The 26,235-nt window shown below is 44.8% G+C and overlaps 3 protein-coding genes across 3 annotated transcripts; 1 reads left to right on the forward strand and 2 right to left on the reverse strand.

The window, feature by feature from the left end:
- Window position 1: 1 nt before the first annotated feature.
- LOC128419217 (sialic acid-binding Ig-like lectin 5) lies at window positions 2–7,510 on the reverse strand. The gene is made up of 7 exons (XM_053399644.1): window positions 7,506–7,510; window positions 5,788–6,173; window positions 5,625–5,666; window positions 4,561–4,812; window positions 2,834–3,142; window positions 924–972; window positions 2–723 (listed from the first exon to the last, which is right to left on the reverse strand). The coding sequence occupies exons 1-7, from the start codon at window positions 7,508–7,510 to the stop codon at window positions 624–626; spliced, it is 1,143 nt and encodes a 380-aa protein (XP_053255619.1). The 3' UTR covers window positions 2–623.
- Window positions 7,511–9,099: 1,589 nt separating this feature from the next.
- LOC128418469 (sialic acid-binding Ig-like lectin 14) lies at window positions 9,100–10,950 on the reverse strand. The gene is made up of 2 exons (XM_053398171.1): window positions 10,816–10,950; window positions 9,100–9,445 (listed from the first exon to the last, which is right to left on the reverse strand). The coding sequence occupies exons 1-2, from the start codon at window positions 10,895–10,897 to the stop codon at window positions 9,105–9,107; spliced, it is 423 nt and encodes a 140-aa protein (XP_053254146.1). The 5' UTR covers window positions 10,898–10,950; the 3' UTR covers window positions 9,100–9,104.
- A 13,160-nt stretch (window positions 10,951–24,110) lies between these two features.
- LOC128418468 (formyl peptide receptor 2-like) lies at window positions 24,111–25,135 on the forward strand. The gene is given in 1 exon segment (XM_053398170.1): window positions 24,111–25,135. A coding segment is annotated over 1 exon segment (939 nt). The 5' UTR covers window positions 24,111–24,153; the 3' UTR covers window positions 25,093–25,135.
- Window positions 25,136–26,235: the final 1,100 nt, after the last annotated feature.

The following is a 26,235-nucleotide window of genomic DNA, read 5'->3' on the forward strand; positions in this document are numbered from 1 at the left end:
TTAGACCAACAGCTGTACAATAAAGTGTGGCAAATAGCAATTATGGAAAAACGGACAAATAAAATTGGCAAGAAGTTTGAAGTGTAAATACTCTTTTGCAAGATTGGTACAGCTTTATTGTCTACATGTCTAAAAATGAAAACAGGATTGCCGTCACATAATAAAACTTTTTGGTTAGCATTAACTGTACACCGCCTTCCATACATATGCTTGTCTGCGACTGGAAGATACTATGTTATTTGGTTGTTATTTTTGATGTATTGCCTGAACTCCATTGCCCAGGCTAGGGTGGGATATTTTATTTTATGTGTGAATGATCTTGGTAATATGTTGCAATAAATTAATGAAATCTATCAAAATAATGATAAAAAACAATATGGTGCCCACTACATTCATTGCACCACAAATGCACAACCAGAATACTGTAAACACTTTTCTTAGAAGAAGAAGAAATCATCCATCTTATGTCTGTGTATGAAATAGCAGTGCTAATAACCCATGCTCTTCCTCTTTCATTTGAAATAAACATTCATTTATGCTCTTTCACTGCCTGGGAGTGCACAGCGATGTGTGTGATGCCATCCCTCCACTGAGCAAAGGAACGACAGGAGATCCAGTCACCATCATTCTTTTTGCTTCCTTCTGCCCTCTTGGGTCAATGGAGCCTTCCTCCAGTTCGAATACCAAAAGGCCAAGAAAAAGAACACGAAACAAAAAAAGACCCTAAAAGCAGATGGTGACATAAGAGAGCCATTAGCCAAAAGAGGAGAGGAGGGAACACCTAGGATCAAGATCAACAAAGGCTAAAGGGGATTTGGGTGGGCTTGTTGCTATCGTCACTTCAGACAGGTGACCCCCCCACATTTCAGCCAAATCTGGCTCCCAGGGCAGATACAAAAACCAGAAGAAGGAAGATTACTTACTTCATCAGGATGAGGCCTACCACCAAGGGAACAATCAACTCAGAAGAAGCTGAAAAGCAGCAAAAATAAAAGTCAATGTGAACAAAGCAGAACCGGCTCACAATAAAGCAAGAGACGGAAAACAGGAAGGAGACAAGATTCTTTCACACAGGGATGGCTGATCTGTTTCCCTCCAGATGCTGCTGGACTCTATCTCCCATCTTTCCTGACCATTGAGCCATGCTGGCAGGGACTGTTGAGAGTTGGAGTCCAACAATATTGGGAGAAATAAAAAAATCCCTTCCAGTAGCACCTTTGTTATTGGTATGAGCTTTCATGTGCATGCACACTTCTTCAGATACACTGAAACAGAAGTCACCAGACCCTTATACAGTGGTACCTCGGGTTAAGAACTAAATTCGTTCTGGAGGTCCGTTCTTAACCTGAAACTGTTCTTAACCTGAGGTACCACTGTAGCTAATGAGGCCTCCTGCTGCCACCGCGCCTCCACCATGCAATTTCTGTTCTCATCCTGAAGGAAAGTTCTTAACCCGAGGTACTATTTCTGGGTTAGTGGAGTCTGTAACCTGAAGCATCTGTAACCTGAAGCATCTGTAACCCAAGGTACCACTGTATATAGTGAGAGGGTGGGGAGGGGTGTTACTCAGAAGGGTGGTGGGAATGGGTGATTGGCTGATAGGTTTACCACACCTACCAGCCAATTACCCAATCCCACCACCCTTCTGAGTAATACCCCTCCCCACCCTCTCACTATACATAAGGGCCTGGTGACTTCTGTTTCAGCATATCTGAAGAAGTGTGCATGCACACGAAAGCTCCTACCAACAGCAAACTTAGTTGGTCTCTAAGGTGCTACTGGAAGGAATTTTTTTATTTTGTTTTGACTACGGCAGACCAACATGGCTACCTACCTGTAACTGGAATATTGGGAGAGTCACGGATGAGACTCTCCTGTGTTGCATGGTGATATTTTCCATGAGAAATCAGAAACTTGACAGCTGCCAAGGCCATGGAGCCTTCCACCACCACCCCAACTCAATGCTGCTGAGGTGCAACGCCAGCCATCAGTGGCCACCTTCTTTTTTCTAAGAAGAAGTAAGGCTCTAGAACTCCTGCTGCTCTGCTGGCAGTGGTGCCTATTGGGACTGGCAGGGATGGAGGGAGGGAGACCACCAATGACAGCTGGAGCCAGAGACTGGTAGAGCCAACTAAATCCAGTTATAGTCCTATCTTCCTCCCTGGCTGAGTTCCGTAAGGTCTAAAATGGAGACTAAGGAGGAGAACGCTGGCAGTCTGGGCCACCGCCATGTAAGTAAGAAGGCTGCCAATTGGGACTGTCTGAGGGCAGATTGGGGTAGGAGGGGCAATGCCCCATTTGCCCCAGTGGACCAGCCTGCACCATCTGCTGGGAACGTAGGGTCAGCAATGACTGTCCAAGAGACGGTGGCTCTCCCTTATCCCAGGGTGGATCTACACACAGGGGGGAATGCTATAAGTAAGTCATAAATTAAATCATTATAACAAAAGAAAAAATCTCTATGTAAAATCGCCCTAGAGTTTTGTGCTCTCCAGCTCCATCTGCTGTTGCATGTTTATAGCACATTTAAAATGCTGTTTTTTGACTAATGTAGCTGAGTCCCCAGTGTACAGACAGATAGAGCAGACAGAGCAAGATTTAAAAGGATTTTACAACAAAACATTGCAATGCTGTGATTGCAATCCAGGCTGTGTGTCTTCTACCCCTGCTTGGAACCAGATTTCCCCCAACCCCACATCACCATTCTGTTCCTATCACTATTGTTGTCATTGCTAATCAGATTGCTGCATTTTTTTAAAGAGGCAACAGGGGGGATTTTCTAATATCGGCCGGGCTGCAAAAGTCAGGATTTCTCTGTCTGGTGGAGTCTCACCTGTTTTCAAGGAACTAATGTAGAATTGCATGGTGTAGACTCCCAGAGAATTGTTCCCAAGACAGATGATGCTGAGGTTGCCATCCGGGCTACCTGTCCAAATTAGGGAGCTGGTGACCTCATTCTTCTGGACTGAGGAAGAGACTTTCAGGTCTGCTGTGCTGGTGTTCTCAGCTACAGTCTTCCCATCCAGTTGCCAATGGATCTGAGGTGGAGGCTTGGAGTGCAGGGAGCATTTGCAGAGGATGTCATTGTCCTTACGCCAACAGGTAGTGTTTTTCTCGGGGTTTTTGCTGAGCTTGGGGGCATCTGCAGAGAACCAATTAGCCAAGGTGAAGAACACATTCCGATCTAGCTAATGACTGCAGCAGCTGCAATACCACAATTCATCCACTAGTGGTATCAGGGAGCAGACACTGCTGCCTCCCTAGTTCCCTACTCTGTTGCCTAAGGTAAAATCCTGCTTTGGCTTGGGTTCAGAAGGCAAGGAGTTTCTTTCCCCCTTGTGTCCAGTTTGAAAATAAAAACAGAATTTACAAGAATGGTTTTACAAAAACTTAAGAGCTGTGTCTCATACAATCTTAGAGTTGGCAGGGACAGAAAGGGTCATCTAGTCCAACCCCCTGCAATGCAAGAATCTCAACTAAAGCAGCCATGACAGATGGCCACCCAGCCTCCAAGGAAGGAGAGTCCACCACCTCTCGTGGGAGAAAACAATGCGGCCTGGACTTTTCCAGTCACAGGGTAGCGACAATAGTAAAAGTGGCCCTGAATGGGTTTCTTCTGCCCATGCTGCTATTAGAGGCTCAGGAACCCCTTAATGAAAAAGGGAGTTGGCCTCCCTAAATAGGAGCACTACTCTAGGCAGCTACTTTCTAAAAAGAAAAAGACAATGCAGATTCTCGATATGCCAAATGAATATCAGAGTATTGGGCTGTGCAACACCCCAACAGCTAAACACAAGGCCCACCTATGAGGCTATCACATAGTACCTAAGAGGGGGAAGAGAAATTACTTTGCAAAATGACTTAGGTCCCCACAAGCAGCATCCTTATGGCATCCTTTTCATTGGATAAGCAAAGGAACAATGTTCTGCATCTCCAGGTAGCAAACAGTGAGACCATTGCCACCTGGGGATATTCCTTCATGAGATGCTCATTAGACAAAACAGAAGATGGGGAGGTGGGAGAGGGACATTCAGCCATTCTCCTCCATTGGCCATGCAGACCTTTTCTTCCAAAACATCAGAGCCACAACCTACACATCCTGTTTTATGGACAGGGCAGATATGTGAACAGAAACTTCTAAGTTTGGCTTTTGTATTTAATATTAGAGAGCTGTCATTCTGATGAGAGGTTGCATAAATATGCCCTCTCCTGGTGAATGAAAATACTCCCACAGATTTCAGACAAGGGTTATGTTCAGTGACTTGAATTTGTGGTTTTGCCCCTGGGGCTGCATTTATGCATCCTGAAACTAACTTCTTAGAAAGCTTCTGCAAATATGTAAGCTCATCATGGGGCTCCTGAACTTGTGATGAAGCTGTCAAATGCGGCATCTTACACTACTAGGCTGACACACTGTGCAATGCAGCCACAGCCGTGTACATTTGCAGAGGTCCCCATAGTGGAAGCATGCTGGTATTAGTTGCAGGTCAAGCCACTTAGCATACAACGGAGTTTCCTAGGTTAATGCCCCCAAGGAACTTCCCGCTCCTCATCTCTTACATTGCACAATCACTGAGAGATTCTTCCTGATTGAGCCATGTAGATTCTCTGCCTGACATTGATACATCCCAGCATCCTCTGACTTAATGTTGGACAGTCGAAGAGTATCTTTACTGCCCTGCATATGGTTGTTTAGGGTCTTGTTCTTCTTCAGCCATGTCACAGAGGGAATAGGTTTGCCCTGAGCTTCACAAAGCAGGCTGACGGTGTCACTTTCTCGGACCACCAGCTTTTCTTCCTGCGCGGAGAAATCTGTAAGAGAAATGCAGTTAGATCACAATTGGTCCTGAGATGCCTGATGCTAAGGAATCCTCATTCAGTGCTGAGATGTTCCTGTGTATTTTGAAGAAGGATGGTTGACACCAGGTCTGCAGAAGTGGGGATTCAAACCTTTACAATGATTATTAATTATAATTGGTTCAAGACAGCTTTGGGCCATAGTTTTGCAAAAAGAGAGATGATTCCCTCATTTCTCTGCAAGTTCAACTGGCAAGATAATAATAATAATAATAATAATAATAATAATAATAATAATAATAATATCCACTGTTTTGCCTTCCACTGGGAAGACTTGGGCCATTTCTTTTCCTTCTCATTCCACTTTAATACACCACTTGATGCCAACATCGGATTCTAAATGGCTTACAAAGTACAAAAACCAGTTACACAAACATTAAAATATAAACACCCACAACTGAAATAGGCAATAGAACAGTCCCATTAAATAGAAACCCCACGGCAATTAAAAGAAGAGACCCAGGTCAAGAGCCGGAAGGGTGCTACGGTGGGGAGTGAATTTTGGTTTGGGTGCAAGGATGTGTGCATGGCATGGCATGGATGCTGGAAAGAACCACTGAGCCCAGCTCCTCCCAGTTACCATCCAGTTTGTCTTCAACTCCCCCCCCCAAACCACCATCCTGGGCTCTGCCCCAACTCCCAGCCATCTCTAAAACCCTTCCTCCTGCACAATCCCCACTCTGAGATCCCTAAGCAGCTATTGGTTGTCCAGCGGAGCTCAGTGAGGATGGGGATGTGCAAAAACACTTAAGAGTTTTGTATCTCACCAGGGTGTCCAGGCCTTGTGATTCTGATGTCCTGAGGTGGGTCTGAAACATAAGAAAACAGTGAGGGGAGCATGAAAGGAGTAAATTAGCTTGCATGGGCTAGAAAGAACTGTTGGCTGTTCATGGAAGGGGGAAGCAGTACTGAGCTATGGGAGCTACTCACAGACCACTTCAAGAGAGATTGTATTCTCAACTGTTCTCCTAACTGCGGGGTAATAGACATGGCAAGTGATGGCTCTGCCTTGATCCTGCAAAGTAGGTGTGAAGGTGAAGCCAGAAGCAAAGGTCCAGCTCCCATTGCTGTGCTGATGGTTCTGTGCAGTTGCTGGTCCTGGCAAATTACTCCATGAGATCTGAGGCTGGCTCCATAATTCCTTCCATGGGCAGGTCCCTGGCGCCTGGCAGATGAGGGTGACGCTCTTCCCCAAAACCACCTCTGATAAGTTCAGGATCTTTGGCTTTGCCAGCTCTGAGAAAACAAAAGTCCCCAGGATGGGATCAGAAGAAAATTCACAGACTAAAGTAACTAGGGAACAGGACACAGGAGTCCTGAATTATGGATGGTCACCAGCACTACTTTACCCCCCACTTTGTGGCAAATCCTGCCATTGTTTCGTTTGTCCTTTAACAATAACTTTGTGTCTCTCCCTTAGTAGACTGATTCCCCATGCAATGGTCTGCTTTCTCTACCAATGTTGGTCAATGTTTCCTCCCTTTGTGGACTCAGCCTGGAGAGGGAGAAATCTTGATGGCTGCCTCTATGCTGCTGAACATGATCCTGAAATTGGAGGACAAAGCCAGATGTAATTTGGGAGACAAGGAAGGAAGGAGGGGGGAAATGACACCTTGAATGCAGCAGCCACAGGAGGGATCTGTCTTTCATCAAAAGAGGAGCACAGGCTGAGGGAGGTGTCACTTAACCCTTGAACTATTTTTTCTGAAGCAAATGGCCACCCACCCAAACTGCTCACTTGCATACAGGGGAATAGGAAGCAGGTCTGCATATCTTTTGCCGTGGGGTGAGGAGCTTGGAGAGGGCAATTTCTAGGGGCTCAGCTGTACAGTTGCAAATAAAAAGTTTCAAGTGTGTTGCAAAGTGATATATAGAAATGTGGCACTAGATGGTGATGGTGAGCCATGGCAAATTCAATACATTTTCCAAAACATTTTTTAAAAGCGTTTCCTCAGTGTTTTTTTTATATGTGTGTAGATTCCACCTAGGAGACATTGAACAAATCCAGAACTCCCCTGGCCACACTCCCCACCCCGTCCATGCACACACCTTCTTCCAGGAATGGGTTGTTGAACTGTAATGAGTCTAGATTGCCTGGATGGAAAGAGGTGGATGACCATGTAGAAACACCTGATATTTGCCTGAATGCCATGTAGCAGACAAAAGCCTGGCTTTCATATCACCTCAGCCATAGCTGAACTATTGTTTGAAGGTGAATGCACACTGTGTTGGTGTAGGGGACCCAAATCAAAGGTGTTTTGCTCCTGCCATGTTGCCGGGAGCTAAGCCATAGTTTGACATAATGTTTTTCTAAACCAGTGGTTCCCAATTAACTAATTACTAAGGACCCCCTATTTTTCAAAAGCCAAGCCACAGTCCCCCTACTTTTGAATATTTTGATAGCTCTGTGGTAGTTACCTCTGCAAAGCAATTTTTGAACAAAATGTGGTGTAGCCTCTAATAAGCAAAGGACTAGGGCTGAGAGATATCTGGTTTTTTTTAACATCTTGATATACCAGCAGCTAAATATCACAATGTTCCGATATATCACAATTTATGAAATTGGAGATTGAGCCTGGGGATGAGGGAAGGAGCAGCCGCAGAGTCTGGATGGCTGGGGAGAGGAGAGGAAGCAAAGTCACCCCCACGGCATGGTTTGAGTGGGAGGAAGTGGGGGTGCATCAAGCCACAATCAGGGGGGCAGCCAGTGAAGATGCACATCCACTGTGGCTGCTGCTGCTTTCCTGCTGACTAAAAAAAGCTGCTCTGAGTCCGTGCCAGGGGAAGGTAGTGCCACAATTCCTTGAAGTGAGAGCAGTCAGCTGCCCTGTTCTGCATCAGCATGAGGAGAAGGCAGCGCCTCGCAATCGGCTGCCCTGGTATCCCTCGGTGTGAGGGAAGGCAGCTCAGATCAGCAGCGTGATCGACTGAAATCATCCTGCGATTTGGGTGGTGCCTTGAAATCAGCTGCCCTGCTCTTCCTTGTATGGGGAGTGATATACTGCTACGTATTGCTGGGTCGAAATCGTTATCGCGGTGTGATTTCAAAACCAATTTTAAGCAATATATTGAAAAATTGCGGAGTGCTAAAACAGACCATAAAATTTGTGAAATACTATGCAAAAAATGCCAAAAAATGAGTTGGGGAGGGGAGGCAAGGGATGGGGCCGCGGAGGCCCTGTGTGTATTCTGCAGATCCCAGGGGTCAATGGACTCCTAACTGGGAACCACTGATCTAAACTCAGGTTCATGATTTGTTTCTCTCCAAAAGAAACCATGAGCTGTAGCATAGCTTGCTTTTTAGCTAACTGCTCATGGTTTGTTTGGGGCTCAGACATTAAGCTGAGGCTTAATCTCCGGTAAAACCACCTGCCCCACACCAGCAAGGGGAAGGTTCTCCACCTCCATGCTGAGCCAAATCAAGGCTCTGTGCAGAACAGCAGCAGGAGAAACAGAGGAGGAGCAAAGTGCCCCTAATTTTAGCCCTGTGCCTCAACCCACTGTGCACTCACCTTAAAACCAGTCAGCTATGGGAAAGTGACCTGGTTTGAGGCCTGGACAAGATAAGAGGCATGCCTGTTGCTCTGCCCACATTTGCTTGAGGCTCCATCCATGTGTGCTTCTGGCCCTGCCCACCACTTGCATGTGGCCCCTGGAATGAGGCCCATGAACGAAAGAAATGTCTCCCACCCAAAGCACCCTCTGGTCCTAGAATTCAGGGTGCAGTGGATTAGGACAATGTTCCAGATCTGCACTGAGGCTGATTTCAAAGGTGGTAAGAGAACACCTCTCTGCTTCTCCTGCCATTGAGGAAGCTGTGGAGAGATGCTGGGGGAAGGAGAAGAAGCAGGTGATGGGATGCAGCTGGAAGTGAAGGAGAAAATGTCTCCAGTTTCCTGTTTCTCGAGACTGTCAGCACAAAATCCATGAGAGAGTTCTTCCCTCTAGTGAGCTGTGTAAAGTATTCAGACATTTGGAGATGCAAATGATGTAATTTTGACGTTACAACAATGGAGAGGAACAGGAAGCATGGAGCACTTGTACCTCCTGTCCCTTTGGCATCAGCATAATGTCCAGAGGTCCAGGGATATTTGTAGGCAGAGCCTTTCCCCCCTTTACAGCACGAAAGAGCACAAAACAGGGAATGAGGGAGGAAATAAAGAAGTAGGAAACCTCTTACCTGTCACAGAAACACGTGGTAAAATAAAAGAAGCACGATAGCTGAATTTTAAGCTTCCTTTCTCAATTCAAAAATAGTACTGGCCTTCATCCTCAAACTTAACATCATTGATGCTAAAGGAACAGTCACCTTCTGATGGATTTCCAGTCAACTGGAAACGATTCCCAGCAAATGAGGCAATGCTTTGACCCTTGTAACTACTGGCAACAACACTTCCAGCATTTGGGTGCCAGATGTTGTGAATAGAGGACCCAGCACTATCGTCCTTAATCCAGTAGATGTATAATTCCCCAGAGTACTGAGAAGTGGGATAAGTGAAGTTGCAGGGAATGTGAACGCAGAGACCTCTCTGCATGGTGACAGCCTTTAGTGTGTTAAGATCATATCCCGGCTTCTGACTCCGCAGACCTGCCAAAGGAAAGAAGGAAGGTGTTCACTGGTTTGTGGGCTGATGCTTAGCGAAGACCAGTTTTGCAGCTGACCCTCTTGCCAGCATACTGTACACCTCGAGAAGAACACTCTGCACAGTCAACAGCACCAAAACATCAAGGGTTGTCTGGAGCAGCGGCACCTGGGGATTGTGGTGGGTCTCCAGTCCCAGGACTTCCCAACCACCCACCACAGTAGCAGGACCTCAGGGGGAAGCATTTCCCTGGGCAAGAAGGAGGACATTTAGGTGTGAGTTTCTAGCAGGTGCCACACACACTCAGAAGGAGGAAGGTGCTCTCAAGTCCCCTGGCCAAGGACCCCGAACCAGGGATATTCCAGTGCTCCTTGGGCCTCACTCTGGAACTCTTCCTGCCATTTGTACTCAGGACTCATCATTTCCAAGTTTTCAAATTCTTCACTCTTAAAATAAACCATGAAGTGAGCAAAACCTATGAGGTACATAGGAAGCAGGGCTGGCCTCAAGAGGTGGCATGGTTGGGTGTCTGTCAAGAGCCCTTATCCCAGTAGGGACTCAATGATAAGAACCCTCTGGAGCTCCTGCAGTGAGAGGGAGACTCTGTGAGGAAGAGGCATGTGTGGAGGGTGTCTTGTTCAAGGACCACCCAAAACCTGGACCTGATCAGAAGCTGCCTTATGCTGAGTCCATCCACTGGTCCATCTACTCTGATGAGTAGTGGCTTTCCAGGATCCCAGATAGGACCCTCCGCCAGCCCTTTCTGGAGATGCTGAGGGCTGAAACTGGATCTTTTTGCATGCAAGATGTTGTTGTTGTTTGTTGTTGCTGCTGCTGTTTATTTATACTCCTCCTTTTTTGCCTGACAGGGACTCAAGGTGGCTTACAGATAAAAATACAGTGGACGCTCGGGTTGCAAACGTGATCCATGCGGAATGCATGTGCACAACCCGCACACGTGGGTTGCAATTCGGCGCCTCTGCTCATGCATGACGGCCAAAACCCGGAAGTAACCTGTTCCGGTATTTCCAGCTTTTGGGGGGTCCGTAACCCAAAAAAATGCAACCTGAAGCATCTGTAACCCAAGGTATGACTGTATAAACAGCTGAGGGGAAAATAGTCACTAAAAAACGATTAAACATTGGTAGAATCAAAACTACACACATATACTTGAAACATACATATAATTACAATGAAAACAGCGCAGCACCATCCTTCTCATTAAAAAACAGTCAGTTTCCGAAAGGAAGTTCTCCTCCACTGAGCCACGGCCTTTCCCTCTTGGGACACAGCACTCAGAAGAGCAAATTTTCTCATTTCTGCACACCAGGGATGGATAATATGTGGCTGCAGGTTCCCCAGTCACCATATCTACCTTTGCAGAGAAAGGCAAGAATCAACAGTGTCACCGTCGCCATGGATGAGGCTGGGTTCTTCACCTCCCAGGTGAAGCTCATGAGTCCTCTGGTGTTTCTACCTCTTGGCAACTTTTCTGAACTGGAGGCTTGTTTCTGAGGATGGAGCTCTGGGGGAAAGAAATAAGAGACGAGGTGCATGAGGCACTAAGTGAGCAGTGCTGGCTGAAGCAGAGAGGGTGCTTGGAACTCATAGATTCTGGAAGAATAAAAATATGCAAGCAGTTTTCGCCACAAAGCCTCCCATTCGAATTTGACCATCTACTGTGAATTCAGATGCCAGGGTCATAAGGGCCACTAGCCACAGCCTCACTTTTCCTGTTCATAATGCAGGGTTAAATTAGCCAAGGGGTTGGACACCTCAAGCCATGGGGGGAGGGGGCCAAATGTGGCTCTCCAGTCCTCTGTATCTGGCCCTTGAAATTCTTACTAGGCTACACACCTTTTCACTTCGCATCCTTCTTGTGAATTAGCTTGCCTGGAATGTGCCCCCAGATAGTGAGATGCCCTTTTGCTTTCCTGGATTGAGGAGAAATGTGCATGGAATGGTAGTGGCTATAGAAACATCTGGTTTTTTGCTGTACAAAGGTAAGAATTTTGTCAGTTGCTCCACCCACTCTGATCTTGCCCACTGCTGGCATATGAGCCCAGGAAGCTTGTCCATGAGGGAGTGTGGGAGAGCTGAGGGAGTCTCCATACTGGTACACACACACACACACACACACACACACACACACACACACACAGTGGAGCCAGTCACTTTCCACAGGCACCCAGGCACCCATAGAGTCATGTTCCTGAGATATATCACACAGGAATGCAAAGGAAGCTCACACCCTGGTGAAAGGGCCACTGTGGAATCTGAGCTAAGGAGCCAAGTGCTGAAGGAGAAGACTGAAGAGAAAGGAGGACCCAATTGCCACCCCTCCCTTTGATAGTTCCATGTTGTTTCCACAGGTGAAATTTCTCATCTCAGGTTGCTATTTGTCACCCTTGTGAGGCAAATAGCAACTTGTGGGGGAGGATGAGCCCTCACTGATGTGGAAATGTGGAGAACTAAAGACTGGGGAAATGAGACACTGAGAGAAACCAGGGGGAGTGCTCCGGCAGGGAGCTTGAAAGCAAAGACCTGAGCCTTGAAACACAGCACAAAAACCATGGATGAACCCCTTGCCAGTGGCGTAGTGTGGGGGGGTGCAGGGGGGGCCAGCCGCACCGGGTGCAACATCTGGGGGTTAGGGTTAGGGGGCGCAAATCCATGGGTTAGGGGGTGCAAATTACTTGCCTTGCCCCGGGTGCTGACAACCCATGCTACGCCACTGCCCCTTGCTGTATATAGCTGCACCTGCAGAATAAATGCAAGAAACAGGAGAACTACCCCCCTCCAGAACCTTCTGATTCTTGCCTGAGTTTTGTTCTGCAATAGTCGCCCTTGGGGAAAACAGCCTCTTTTGCTCCTTTCTCTGAGAGTGGGAGAGAGAGAAAAAGAGAAACAGAAAGAAAGCTGCCTTTAACACCAGGGCAAGCCCAAGACATTTTGATATTTGAGGTGGAGCAGGAACTGGCACACACACACACACACACACACACACACACACACACACACACACCAAAAAACAAAACAAAAAAACAAGGTGCATAGTATTAAAGGCCAGTCAAATTATTTTGACACAACACCTTAAATCAGCTTTCTTCCTGAAGCAGCTCCCTCACCCTGTCCAATAGTAGGGTTGGCTTTGCTCAACAACCCTCAAAAGAACCTCCCAGACATCTGCTTACTAAGCCTCTTCTTGTGAACTGTGAATCCTCAGAATGATAGCTTACCCCTCACAGAGCTACAATTGAGAGCAGCTTTAAAAAATGACCTTTCCTGGGATACTTCTGGGGGTGCTTTAAGTGTGTAGTGTGTATGCAGCCTTTGATTCAGGTTCAGTTTCTGGCTTAGCAGACATACCTCTAGACAGATTCAGAATTGCCCTTTCTCTCCTCACCTCTCCGATTCAACTTGAAGCAGTGAGCGAGGAACCTCCTTGTTGCTTCTGCCTTTCTGTCTGTGGTGCTGAACCTCTGGGAGAATTTTGCTAAATTTAGAAGGGAATTAGGTAATAGGAACCAGAAAAGCAGAAGTCTCAGAAGATGGCTTAGTCAAACAGGATGTAAGCAGGGTTAGATTCTCGGGCATCTTCCCCTTCTATTTTTATGGGAAATCATTTACAAAAATCTGCATGGAATGAATTTGTGACTTGGGGGCAATGTCCCACAGGGTCTTTTCTGTCCTAGCACCTGGGATGTAGCAAATTATTTTCTTCCATGGAGGTGGTATTTCACTAGCAATGGTGCCCCACACCCTGGTTTTTCTGCTACTTAAATTTATTTTGGAATGTTCTTTAGATTTTTAAACAGAGCTTGGCTCTCAGCTTTTTAAAAATGATTGTTTTGATCTTCTTCTGTTAATTGGAATTATTGTTCAATTCATTTGGACTTAGCCATTTTGGCAGAAGGTAACAGTGGGGAAATGTGGTCAGTGTTTTGGGCTTCAACTGGATAAAAGCCCTAGTTCTGACTTCTGACTTCTCCCTGTCTTCTGCCTCTTTGATTGTTGTTTTGAGGCAACAACAACAACCACCTGTCAACATTAAGCTGTTTATTGGGCTTCTGCACACAACATAAAAAGGGAAATGGGCTTCAAGACAGACAGGGTCAAGTAAAACAAAACAACCTCTAACCTTGCCATCCATGACTGTCCCAAGACATTTGTCTGCCTGAAGCAAAGAGCAAGATTTCTTCCCCACCCATACCCCATGCTCTTGTTCCACATACAGAAGCTGACCTGACTGGCAGTCAGGTCTTACTTCAGCACTGGGGATGGGACAGCAACTACCCCAGTGCAGTGGATGCTTGGGTTGCAAACGTGATCCGTGCGGGATGCATGTTCGCAACCCGCGTCTGCGCACGCGTGGGTTGTGATTTGGCGCTTCTGCGCATGAGTGACTGCCAAAACCCGGAAGTAACCCATTCCAGTACTCCTGGGTTTCGGTGGTCCGCAGCTCGGAAAAACGCAACATGAAGTGACTGTAACCCAAGGTATGACTGTACTTGAAGGCAGCAGGTTAACTTAAGGAGCATAGGACACACTTCAGAGAAGAATCCTAGATGAATGGCAGAACATCTGCTTGGCATAGAGAAGGTCCTAGGTTCAGTCCCCAGCATTTCACCATAGGGCTGGGAATGCTCCCTGTCTGGTTCACTGCAGAGCAGTTGCCAGTCTGTGTAGACAATATTGGGCTTGCTGGAACAACAATATGATGCAGCTTCCTATATTCCTCTGCATGGAAGCTTTTCCTCCAGCATCACTTGCTGCTCTGCCTGCCATCTATTGGCTACATACTCAAAAGAATTCCACCAGCATGTATCAATTGAGTAGATCTGGCATGTAGAAAGGCGGTGGGATTGCATGGCCTGGGCTGGCTGCCTCTCTGCACATCGCAGTCATGCCTCCTGGGAGGAATTAAGAGAAGATGGCAAAGTGTGACAGCTGCTGGCCCAAGCCAGCAAGAAACAAGCACTGGAGGATCCCCAGGCAAGGATGGGAGAGAAACCGAGTACTGCCAATTTCGCACTTTCCTAAACAATATGCAAATCAAAATGCAACTGTCCTTCAAATTCTTATTTCCCCAAATGTTGCAATGCAGTTCTCCAACTGAATGTGGATGTGAAAGCATTAAAGGAGACTCCTTGCAAAAATGTGCATTAGGCCACGTGGCGCACAAAAGGAGGAATGCACTCTAAATTACTGACAAATTTTCTCAAGGACTTAAAAAAGAAGAAGAAGCCAACTGATGCCAAAAGAACTGGACAACTCAACATAAGACTGGCAAAGTGAGACATGGAACTGGATAAATGATTCCATTCCTGGCTCCAAACCAGCATAGTGAATGATCAAGAACAATAGGGGTTGCAGTTGAGGAACATCTAGAGCAGGGTTTCCCAAACTTGGGTCTCCCACCGTTTTTGGACTACAGGTCCCATCATCTCTAGCTAGCAGGACCAGTGGTCAGGGATAATGGGAACTGTAGTCCAAAAACAGCTGGAGACCCCTGTTTGGGAAACTCTGATTTAGAGGGTCAAATGTTTTTCATCCCAGTTATAATCCTAAAAGCTGTCCAAGGAACAATCAGCCTGGTTTGTTATAATGTCAAGGAAATACTTCAAAACAAGGTAATTGAGTACTGCAGTCTTTGTCAACTTTAGGAAGAAGGATTCAGACATTAAAAGCATCTTTTTTCTTCACTGTATGTTGTCCATTACATCCACTACGCCACAAACTCGCATCCAGAGTACTTCAAACTTTTTTTGTATTAAAATAAATAAATCCAGCTGATGTCTGTGTATGGAATAGCAGTGCTAATAATCCATGTTCTTCCTGTTTCAATTGAAATAAACATATTGTTGCTCTTTCCTTGCATGGGCCAAAGACATCCAGGAGTGCACAGCCATGTGCGTGATGCTGCAGCCTCCACTGAGCAAAAGAACTACAGAAGATCCAGGCAACATCATTCTTACTGCTTGCTTCTGCCCTCTTCTGTGAATTGAGCCTTCTTCTGGTTTGAACAGCAAAAGGCCAAGCATCTTATGTTGTCAAACAGGCATTTTGAAATGAGGACATCCACTTAAGTCGACTCAGACACTGAAAGGAAGAGGGTTTCATGCAGTAAAACCAAGGCATCTCTTTGCAATAGAGCTTAGAAGTCCATGTCAAAACTGCTACAAATGCACAATCACACACATAGTGTTTAAAGAGTGGTAAACACTTTTCAATATATTGGTTGTATATGGAAGGGTTTGCATTCATGGTGGGACCAAGAGTAGCAATTTAGCCCCATTTGCTGTGATGCAAAACAGAAATAATTTGTCCAGAGGTGCAAATAAATAAATTTCCAAGTAAGGTTAGAAATATGAGCAGTGTGGTAAATGTACAGAATGATTTGGGTGGTATGAAAAGGATACGAAGCAAAAAACAAAATAAATAAGGAACCATGGAGAGGTGGAGGCGGAAGTCTTTTGATACAAGACTTAATGAAAGAAACTGTAAGGTGTGTATATTAAGTCTGTGAAAATGCATTAATATTAATAATAATAATAATAATAATAATATTTTTTTTAAAAAAAGATTGTTACTATTGTTGTTCTTTGTTATTATTGTTATTCCTGAATTCTGACTTTTGTCCGTTATTGGGGATCTCTGTTTTAATGGTGGTAATTTATCATGCTGGTGTTCTATCTTTGTATACCGCTTAGAGGTTCTTAAATATTAAGCAGTTTAAAAACACTAAGAAATAAATAAGTGACATTCCTTCTCCCCAGCTCAAGGGGATCTGGGAAAAATATGTTTGCTTTTTTGTCCAAACCCATCCTGTGTTTCAGCCCAAACTGATGAACCTTCATATGTTGTTTAACTCCCATTATCTCTGCCTAATAAGTGTATCTGAGGCTCCAATACTTTAGCCACCTCATGAGAAGAGAAGACTCCATGGAAAAAACCCTGATGTTGGGAAAGATGGAGGGCCCCTCAGGAGAAGGGGATGACAGAGGCATAGCTGTCAATGTTTTCCTTTTTTTAAGGGAAATTCCCTTATTCCAAATAGGATTCCTCACAAGAAAAGGGAAAAGTTGACAGCTATGAACAGAGGACGAGATGGTTGGACTGTGTTCTTGAAGCTACCAACATGAGTCTTACCAAACTGCGGGAGGCAGTGGAAGACAGGAGTGCCTGGTGTGCTCTGGTCCATGGGGTCACGAAAAGTCGGGCACAGCTAAACGACTAAACAACAGCAATAAGTGTATCGTGACTCTAAAGAGTTGGACTAGCAGGCTATACTTGGTCAGGAGTAGCAACCTACATTTGCATCTGAGATTTTCAGCTGCTACAGGCAACAATGCATAGGAATTCAAGGTCAGGTCTGGGGGACTTCTGGCAATTGGTTGGGTAGGAACTTTACTTTTTGAGGCTGCAAAATCTTTCATCCCAAGGCAGGTGATGTTCTGGCCGTTGATCCAGGCTCTGTTTCCAGCACAGGAAGCTGGTCACACTATTTTCCTGGACCTGAGGGGTCCTCAGGTGCTGTTTTCAAAGAGGGTCTCTCCATCCACTTGCTGCAGGCAGCACACAGAATTTCTTTGGTTGCTGCTGAGCCTGGAGCCACCCGGAAAGGAACAAAACCCAGGGTGAGTGATAAAGCAGCTCTGAGGATAAAATATCAGGCAGCAGTTTCACAATGAATCAGTAGAGGATGCTGCAAAGTGACTACAGTTAAACAGTGGCAAGACTGTCTCATAGAGCGACGCTGCTGTGATACCAGCTCCCTCTTAAAGAGGAACTGTATTTTTGTGCTAATAAACCAATTCATGCTGCCCATTGGTCAACAGAATCCCAGCTCTTGGAATTTGACAGAGGTGGTGGGCAGTACAGTGGTACCTCGGGTTACATACGCTTCAGGTTACATATGCTTCAGGTTACATACACTTCAGGTTACAGCCTCCGCTAACCCAGAAATAGTGCTTCAGGTTAAGAACTTTGCTTCAGGATGAGAACAGAAATCGTGCTTTGGTGGCGCGGCAGCAGCAGGAGGCCCCATTAGCTAAAGTGGTGCTTCAGGTTAAGAACAGACCTCCAGAACGAATTAAGTACTTAACCCAAGGTACCACTGTAATAGGTAAAGTCCTCTCCTGCTGAATTTCTGCCTGTAAATGCAAATATTAAAGTCCTAAGCGCCCTACAAAAAGAAGAGGCCAGCAAATGTAATCTAGGGTAGAATCTACACACATATGAAAAACGCTGTGAAAATGCTTTTTTTAAAAACGTTTTGAAAAATACATTGCATTGTCATGGCTCACTTTCGCCATCTAGTGTCACATTTGTATATTGCACTTTACCACACACTTAAAATGTTTTATTTGCAGCTGTATAGCTGAGTCCTACATGTCCTCCGGTAATGTTGGGACTTAGCTTCTGTGACCAGAATTCTGAAAACCAACAACCATAGGAGGGCTCTCTGGCAATGCCCAATTCTCCATTTTGTCGATCACGCAGTGCCATTTTTCTTTTTCTAGAAAAATAGCCCTGCTTAAGGTACATGTGTTTATCATTATATTTTGGGAATGATTCACGTTTACATGTAGCTGCATTGTTTTATTCTTTCCAGACGTCCCATGATCGTGTTATAAAGTAGTTGTGTTCTGTATTACAAATTAAGCACTGCGAGAAGTTGTTCCTTTTTGTTTTCCAATGTATTTCTTATCAATAAAAATTTTGGTGTGGTGAGAACAGGTTTTTATTCTGAAAGTGTAGCCCAGAAGAAAAAGTTTGAGAACCAAAGTATTAGGGGGTTTGATGTGCTTCTACCCCACCCTCATCCATTTCCCACCTATCTGCCTTCTGCCCTACAACTAAGTCCAGAGGGTGTCTCTGACCTTCCTCCTCCTTAGTCTCAGTATTGACTTTGTAGACAATTCTGAGCAAGACAGACCAATCTTGGTATAAGGCAACTTACCGGAAGAAGAAGAAATCAAGACAACAAACTTTTTAGAAAGGAATGGAAGTGGTTTATTGAATATTTAAAATCAAACTGTAAACAGATTAAGACATTGATGGGATTATGTATATAAATGAAAATTACAGATATTATAGAAATAATAATAATAAATCTTGGTATAAGGCAGCTTTGAAAGTTCCATTTTTGCACTGCCATTTCCCTCTCTCTAGAGGAAATGAGAAAATACATCAAGGAAGCCATGAATCAGAAGATAAGTTTCTAAACTCCAGATCTGGTGTGGCAGATTAATTGTGCACATTTGCACTGCTTTCTTGGTGGCAAGAAAGAATGATGGTAGATGTAGGAGAATATGAAGGAGAACTGGGAGATGCCTTCAGAACTGTCAAGACAAATTAGAGGGCAAAACTATCCATTGTTCCTAGCCATCATAGTTAAATGATCAGAGGCAGATTGCAGCAGAAGTGCCAGCATCTCTATGCTTGCTTTGTGATTGACTCTATGGCTATCCTGAAAGCATAGATGACATTGCATCAAAACCATTGTCATCCAACCTTTCCAGTGCATATCCCTATCCCTTTCCTTAATGCTAAAAGCAATCCAATCATCCCTGATCATTGGCTGGGTGGGGACCCTGGGAGTGACAGTTCAATGTCTGGGGACCCAAAGTTGAAGAACACTGATCTAGGAGACCTGGTCTCCAAACACACCTCAGGTCCAGTATACCTGAAGGAGCGTCTCCACCCCCATCATTCTGCCCGGACGCTGAGGTCCAGCGCTGAGGGCCTTCTGGCAGTTCCCTCATTGTGAGAAGCAAAGCTACAGGGAACCAGGCAGAGGGCCTTCTCGGTAGTGGCGCCCGCCCTGTGGAGCGCCCTCCCACGAGATGTCAAAGCGATAAACAACTACCTGACATTCAGAAGACATCTTAAGGCAGCCCTGTTCAGGGAAGTTTTTAACGTGTGATATTTTAGTGTATTTTTGGTTTCTATGGAAGCCGCCCAGAGTGGCTGGGAAGGCCCAGCCAGATGGGCGGGGTATAAATAATAAATAATAATAATAATAATAATAATAATAATAATAATAATAATAATTAGCTGCCTCTGGTGTCCAACCTGCGTGATGCACCCCTAATCACTAGGCAACTTCAATAGGGGCACTTGGAGGGTCTGAAATGCAGCTGGAGTAGCAAACTCTGCAGAATGTTACATATAACATGAAACATGATACGAGCAAGACTTTGGTTCCATTACGTGTGGGGAACCTTTGGCCCTGCAGATGTTGCTGAACTACAACTCTATAATCTCTGGCCATTGCCTACGCTTGATGGGGCTGATGGGAGTTGTAGTTCAGCAACAACTGAAGGGCCAAAGGCTCCCCAACCCCGATTGCATCTCTCCAAAACCCACTGAGGCCATCTGAGCTTTTGTCTTGATTGCCAAGTGTTTTGCAGTCTCACTTCCTGTGTGTTATGCTGATCTTGTCAACATACCTTCTAGGAAATCCTCTAAGATACCAATCTACAAGAGTAAACCAAATGCTTAGAAAGTGGGCTCAGTGAGTTCCATCAGTCAGTTCCATCAGAAAAGAAGCAGTGAGGAGGGGGCACTGGATTCCTCCATTGCCTCTTTGAAAGGGAAACCTAGAATCACAGAATCACAGAGCTATAGTGTTGAAAGTGACCCTGAGGGTCATCTAGTTCAACCCCCTGCAATGCAGGAATCTCAACAAAATCATACAAAGCAGATGCCCACCCAACCTCTCCTTGAAAACCTCCAATGGAGGACAGTCCATAACCTGAGGGAGACCATTCCACTGTCGAACAGCTCTTAGAGAAAGTTCTTCCTAATGTTTAAGGAAATTCTTACGGATTGAAGGTGAAATGGTGGTGGGGAAAGGAAGAAAGGTTCAGGATTGCTCTCCCATCAGTTTTCTGCTAGAAAGGTCCCTCCCAGCTCCTTTAAAGATTTGCCAACAAGCACCTATATTGGGGGGAAATGGGTCTGCCAGAGCCACAGGTAGTTCTGCCCTAGTGTGGGAACATCAGTTGTCTCATTGTAATCAAAGTAGAACCAAACCTGCATTCTGGAATGATGACTTGATGGGTTGGAGAACATGCTGGATGCTGTGGAGAGAACAGAAACATAGGAATATTTTTCCTTCCTGTGATGATGCTGTGATTTGGGATTGCACAACAACATTGATTGATAGCTAGCATAAGCTAATGGAGAATACTACTTTGTACTGTACCAGAGTAAAGGCCCATCTAGGAGGGTCAACTATTGTATGCTTCTTTATCCCAACAGCTCTACAACCAACACTGGGAGCAAACTGAAATATGCACTGTGCCTAGGAGAACTTAATTTGATCACAATTAAATTGAGACTGTAGCAGGGATGTTGAGTTTCTGAACCTCCAAAAGCTGCTGGACTTCAGCTCTCTTCATCCACCCTGACCATGTTCCAAGATGGCAGGAGCTAAGGTTAGGTAGGTTTGAATGGCATCTGAAGACCCAATGATTCCACTTTTATGGCTTCAACATCGGCCATCTTCTTCCCCTGCTCTCACCACCTCTGTGTAGCCTGATGAAGAGTTCTGGAGAAATCTTGCACATCATTTTCTGACATTTTGGTTGGCCTCTTACTCTAATGTGGATTTGGGAGGGTTTTCATAATGGGCCAACGTGGCTAACTTTGATTTTCATGTACACACCTCCCTCTTCCTGGACCAAGAACCAGACTTGAAATCAAAGTAGAGGAAATTCATTCAGAATGTGATAAAAATGCAGAAGAGGCAAATCTGAACACACTGAACAATTGCGTTCTCTTCCTTTGGGAAGAGAGAATGCTACTGAATTAATTAGAAAAGAAATGGGTTTATGAAATCCATATCATATTTTTTCCCACTGACTTATTTTGCTGAATAATCTGCCTGTGCACATTCTGTTTAACTCAATATGACTTGCACAATTATGCAAGTGAAATCATTTTGAAATCTGTGGCTAGCTAGCCATGATGGCTCTTTTCTAACTCCGCTGTTGAAGGCAGTATGCCTCTGAGTACCAGTTGTTAGGGATCACAAGTGGGGATCACTGCTACTGTGCTCAGGTCCTGGTTGTGGGATTCCCCAAAACATCTGTCTGGGCACTGAGAGAACAGGATGGTGGACTCTCTCAAACTGACAAAGGTGCTGGGCAGGGATCAGTAAGAGCCGCACTTGCTGAATTCCTGCCTGTGCATGCAACTGTAAAAGGCACAAGAGTCCTACAATTAGAGAAGAGGAAGTCAGCAAATCTATTCTATGTGTCCTCAGTCAGGACCAATGTTAGGGCTTAACATCTGTAGCCAAGATGCTGAAAACTCAGCATTCTTGGAGGGAACTCTGGGAATCTTGGCTCACCAGGGAGAAGTGCCTCTCCTCTTATTTCCAGCCCATGCCTCAAGATGCCCTATTGATAGTCCTGCCCACCATCATATTTCTCTGGTTGTGGAATTCCCTCCCACGGGAGATACACTCGCAGACTCTCCAAGTGTCCCTATTTTCTAGGGACACTCCCAGATTTACAGAAGCCATCCTGGTTTCTGATTTGATCCCGCTCCCGCAGTGTCCTGCCTTTCCTTATGATGTCCCTATTTTCATTAGAGAAATGATAGAGGGTATGGAGTTATCTAACCCCTGAGCCATCTGAAAGCAGCCATGTATGGGAAATTTTTCAAGGTTTAATGTTTTATTATTTTCCATATATGTTGGAAGCTGCTCGGAGTGGCTAGGGCAACCCAGTCAGGTGGGCAGGGGTATAAATAGTAAAATTATTATTATTTATATTGTTACAGAACAGGACACCCCTATTTTCATCAGAGAAACGTTGGAGAGTATGCACTCATCCCCCTTACTGACATCTCTTTGGCACCTGCTGAAAACATTTTCAATCCATCCACCACACATGTGCAAAGATGGGTGGCCATTTGAACCTTTCCTATGCTTTATTCCTGTGGAATAATCGACTCCCATCAGCCTCAGCCAGCATAGCCAGCTGTACCAGATGATGGACTCAAACCCCTGCCCTGGTTGAGTCCAGTGCTGTTTCACCTCCCACCATTGTCCATCTCAAGGCTGCACTTTCCATAGTTGTGAAGGGAGTAGCTTCAATCTTGGGGCCCCTGGTATTGTTAGACTACAACTCCCACCATCCCTGATCATTGGCTATGTGTGTGGGACCCTGGGGAAGACAGTTCAATGCCTGGGGACCCAAAGTTGAAGAACGCTGATCTAGGAGACCTGGTCTTCAAACACATCTTAGCTGCCTCTGGTGCCCAACTTGTGTGATCCACCCCTAATCACAAGGCAACTTCAATCCACTTGTCTAAAAATTGTTGGGCTTTTTGTGAACGGTCTGGCTCATTCAAAGATTGATTTCACACCCTAGCCACCCCTGCTGCCCAGCCTGAGTAGCCCACCCCTACATACTAGGTGACTTCTTTTGTCTCAAAAAATTGTTCAGTTGCGGAGAGGTTTCGTTTTTTAACATTCTGATTTGAACTTCAACATACCGAACTGATGTGGAGAAAGACCAGAAGGGCACAGAGTACTTTAGTTGGAACTAAATGACTCTTACACAATACTCTTTTTTTGCTGATAACGGATTCTCTGCCAATCCAATTTCCTTCTTGCAGACACACTGAAACGTCCTGCAGGCGTTACTCTCTGAAAGTAAACCCTTTTCTGCCTATATAAATATCTTCCAGAAAACTCCTCCAACAGTCTGCAGGAAGAAATCAAAGAGACTGAAGGACAACTCATCTGGCTTAAAAGGTAAGCACACATAGCTTGAGAGGAGGGAGTCCAGGTTTCCCCAACACTGGATTCACTTCTTTAGCATGTAAATGACCAGGATATATCTATCAGGTGTATCCTTCACAAACATTGCATCTCTAAATTGGGAAAGCTACATGGGCTAGATTTCTCTCTAGAATGCGTGTGTCAAAGGCACAGGACTTTGTGGCTGAATCTGCTTCCCCCAAGGAGTCCTGGGAATTGTACTTTGCTAAGGGGGCTGAGAGTTGTTATTAAGCACAACAGCAAAGAATGGGGAGAAATTCTATTCATTTTTCATTTAAAGGTGAGCCTACATAATTTGTACATTCTGAAACAAGAGAACTGGAACACAGCTATCTTTTGCCATTTCCTTCAGCCAAATACTTTTGAAAAATGCATATGCTGAGACAAAGTATACATTAAAACATGTAGGGAAAAGCATACAAAATGAAATTGCTTTGCAGAAAGGTGTATATTATAATACATTTGTACAGAAATGTTGATGTATTTTCATGAGGGTTTTTTTAAAAAAATTGCAAAATTGATCTGGAAATGTGGGGAACTGAATTTAAGATTAGGGAAAAAATGAGAAACTGAAAAAATCCAAATGGATAGATTTGCTCATCTTTAGCAATAGCTAAATGGGGACCTCATATTTAGAGGCAGGATATTTCTCCATTCCATATTCTTGGGGACAAGTAACGTGGCGCGTTCCTTATCTGCCCTGCTTGTGAGCTGCCACATGCATCTGGCTGGGCTACTGCGATAAACAGGAGGATGAGCAAGGTGGACCAGCACATTAGTTCTTATTTTCTTATTATTTTGTTTCAGCAAGGAAAAGAAGGAGAAGAGTAGACTCTCACACAGAACAGAATGATGAGTGTAACTGAACGAACAGCTCATAGCAATTCAAATGATGACCTTGAGAGCAGGATGAATATTTTCACTATAGTAGCCTACAGCCTTATCTTCCTGTTGGGGGTCACTGGGAATGGGCTGGTCATTTTCATCACCGGCTTCCGTATGAAGAGGACAGTCAACACTGTCTGGTTCCTCAACTTGACCATTGCTGATTTCACATTCACCTTCTCCCTGCCCCTGATAATTACCAATTTAGTCCTGGAAGAGTAGCCATTTGGCCACCTGATGTGCAAGATCGGAAGCACCCTTAGCTACCTCAACCTTTATGCCAGCATTTACCTCCTCATGGTCATCAGCCTTGATCGATGCATTTCTACAAGGTGGCCGGTATGGGCTCATAATCACCGCACCCCTCAGTGAGCTTCCATTGTAGCCTTCGGAGTTTGGATCTTGGCTTTGGTGCTATGTTCACCACGCTTCTATTTCAGCAAAGAGATTCCATATTCAGGTGACAAGAAGTGGTGTGACTTTGACTATGGCAACACTCAGGAACAAAAAAAGTTCACCCACAAAGCAATGACCATCAGCCAATTCATCTTTGCCTTCGTCATCCCCTTCCGTGTCATTGTCATTTGCTATGGGGCAGTTGTTCTGAAACTGAGGAGGAACCAGTTGAGCCAATCAAACAAGCCCATCAAGGTCATCACAGCAGTGACTGCGGCCTTTTTTGCCTGCTGGCTACCCTCTCATATCCTCTCTTTCTACAAGAAAGAACCAGGAAGCCTGGAATCGCAGTCAGAGCTTTTTATTATTGGTGAACGTTTGGCATACTGCTTGGCTTTCATCAACAGCTGCCTCAACCCCATCTTGTTTGCCTTCATGGGTTATGATTTCAGGCAGAAGCTGAGGCACTCACTCTTCTCTGCATTTGAAAATGCCTTTGCTGAGGACAGTGCCCAGAACACAGGAAGCTCCAATATCAAATCATCAGCTTCACTGGAGCTCCAGTAAATAAATACAGTGGTACCTCGGGTTACAGGTGCTTCAGGTTACAGACGCTTCAGGTTACAGACTCTGCCATCCCAGAAATAGTACCTCGAGTTAAGAAATTTGCTTCAGGATGAGAACAGAAATTGTACAACGATGGCGCAGCAGCAGCAGGAGGCGCCGTTTGCTAAAGTGGTATCTCAGGTTAAGAACAGTTTCAGGTTAAGAACAGACCTCCAGAACGAATTAAGTTCTTAACCCAAGGTACCACTGTATTGTTGTGTTCAGCACATTCACTCCAAATCTGCTCTTCTGCATTTCCCCCATATTCTGAATTAATTGCTTCTACCTTGATATTAGCCCCAGTTATTGATCCAGGAAGAGATAGCTATGTATACGGGGAAAACAAAGTTAGCCATGTTGGCCCATTAACAAAATCCCCAATCCCACAATAGGGATTGTGGGACCTTTATTAGGCCCACTGAAATGTAAAAAATAAAAAAATATGAAATAGTGTGCAAGGTTTAGAGTTCTTCAGAACTCTTCATCAGGCAAGATAGTAAATGAACTGACCCCCAAACCTAGGAGATAAATAACTATACAACTTTTAGAAGACATCTGTAGGCAGCCCTGTATACTGAAGCTTTTGATGCTGTTGTTATTGTTTTGCAGGTATTGTCTTACTTATTTATTTGTTTTTATCCTGTATTTTATTCTGTGAACCACCCTGACATCTTATGATGAAGGGCAGTATATAAATCTAATAAATAAATAAATAAATAAATAAATAAATAAATAAATAAATAATGTTTGATGCTTTTTTATGTTTTTATATGTGCTGGAAGCCACTCAGGGTGGCTGGGGCAACCCAGCTAGATGGGCAGGGAATAAATAATAAAATGGTTTTTGTTGTTGTTTTTATTGTTAATAATGCAACGATTCCTGGGTTCCCTTCAGTCTGGAGCAGCAACCTATATTTGCCTCTTTGAGGTTTCCAAATGCTGCAGGCAATGATTCAGGTTCAGTCCTGGGGGGGCTTACCTATTGCAATTTTGTTGAGTAGGAACTTTACACTGTAGTGCCAGCATCTCTGTGCTCGCTTGTGAGTGACTCTATAGCTATCCTGAAAGCATAGATAACATTGCAACAAAACCATTGTCATCCCTC

Source organism: Podarcis raffonei, chromosome 8 (genome assembly GCF_027172205.1).
Source record: "Podarcis raffonei isolate rPodRaf1 chromosome 8, rPodRaf1.pri, whole genome shotgun sequence".
Taxonomy (NCBI): Eukaryota; Metazoa; Chordata; class Lepidosauria; order Squamata; family Lacertidae; genus Podarcis; species Podarcis raffonei.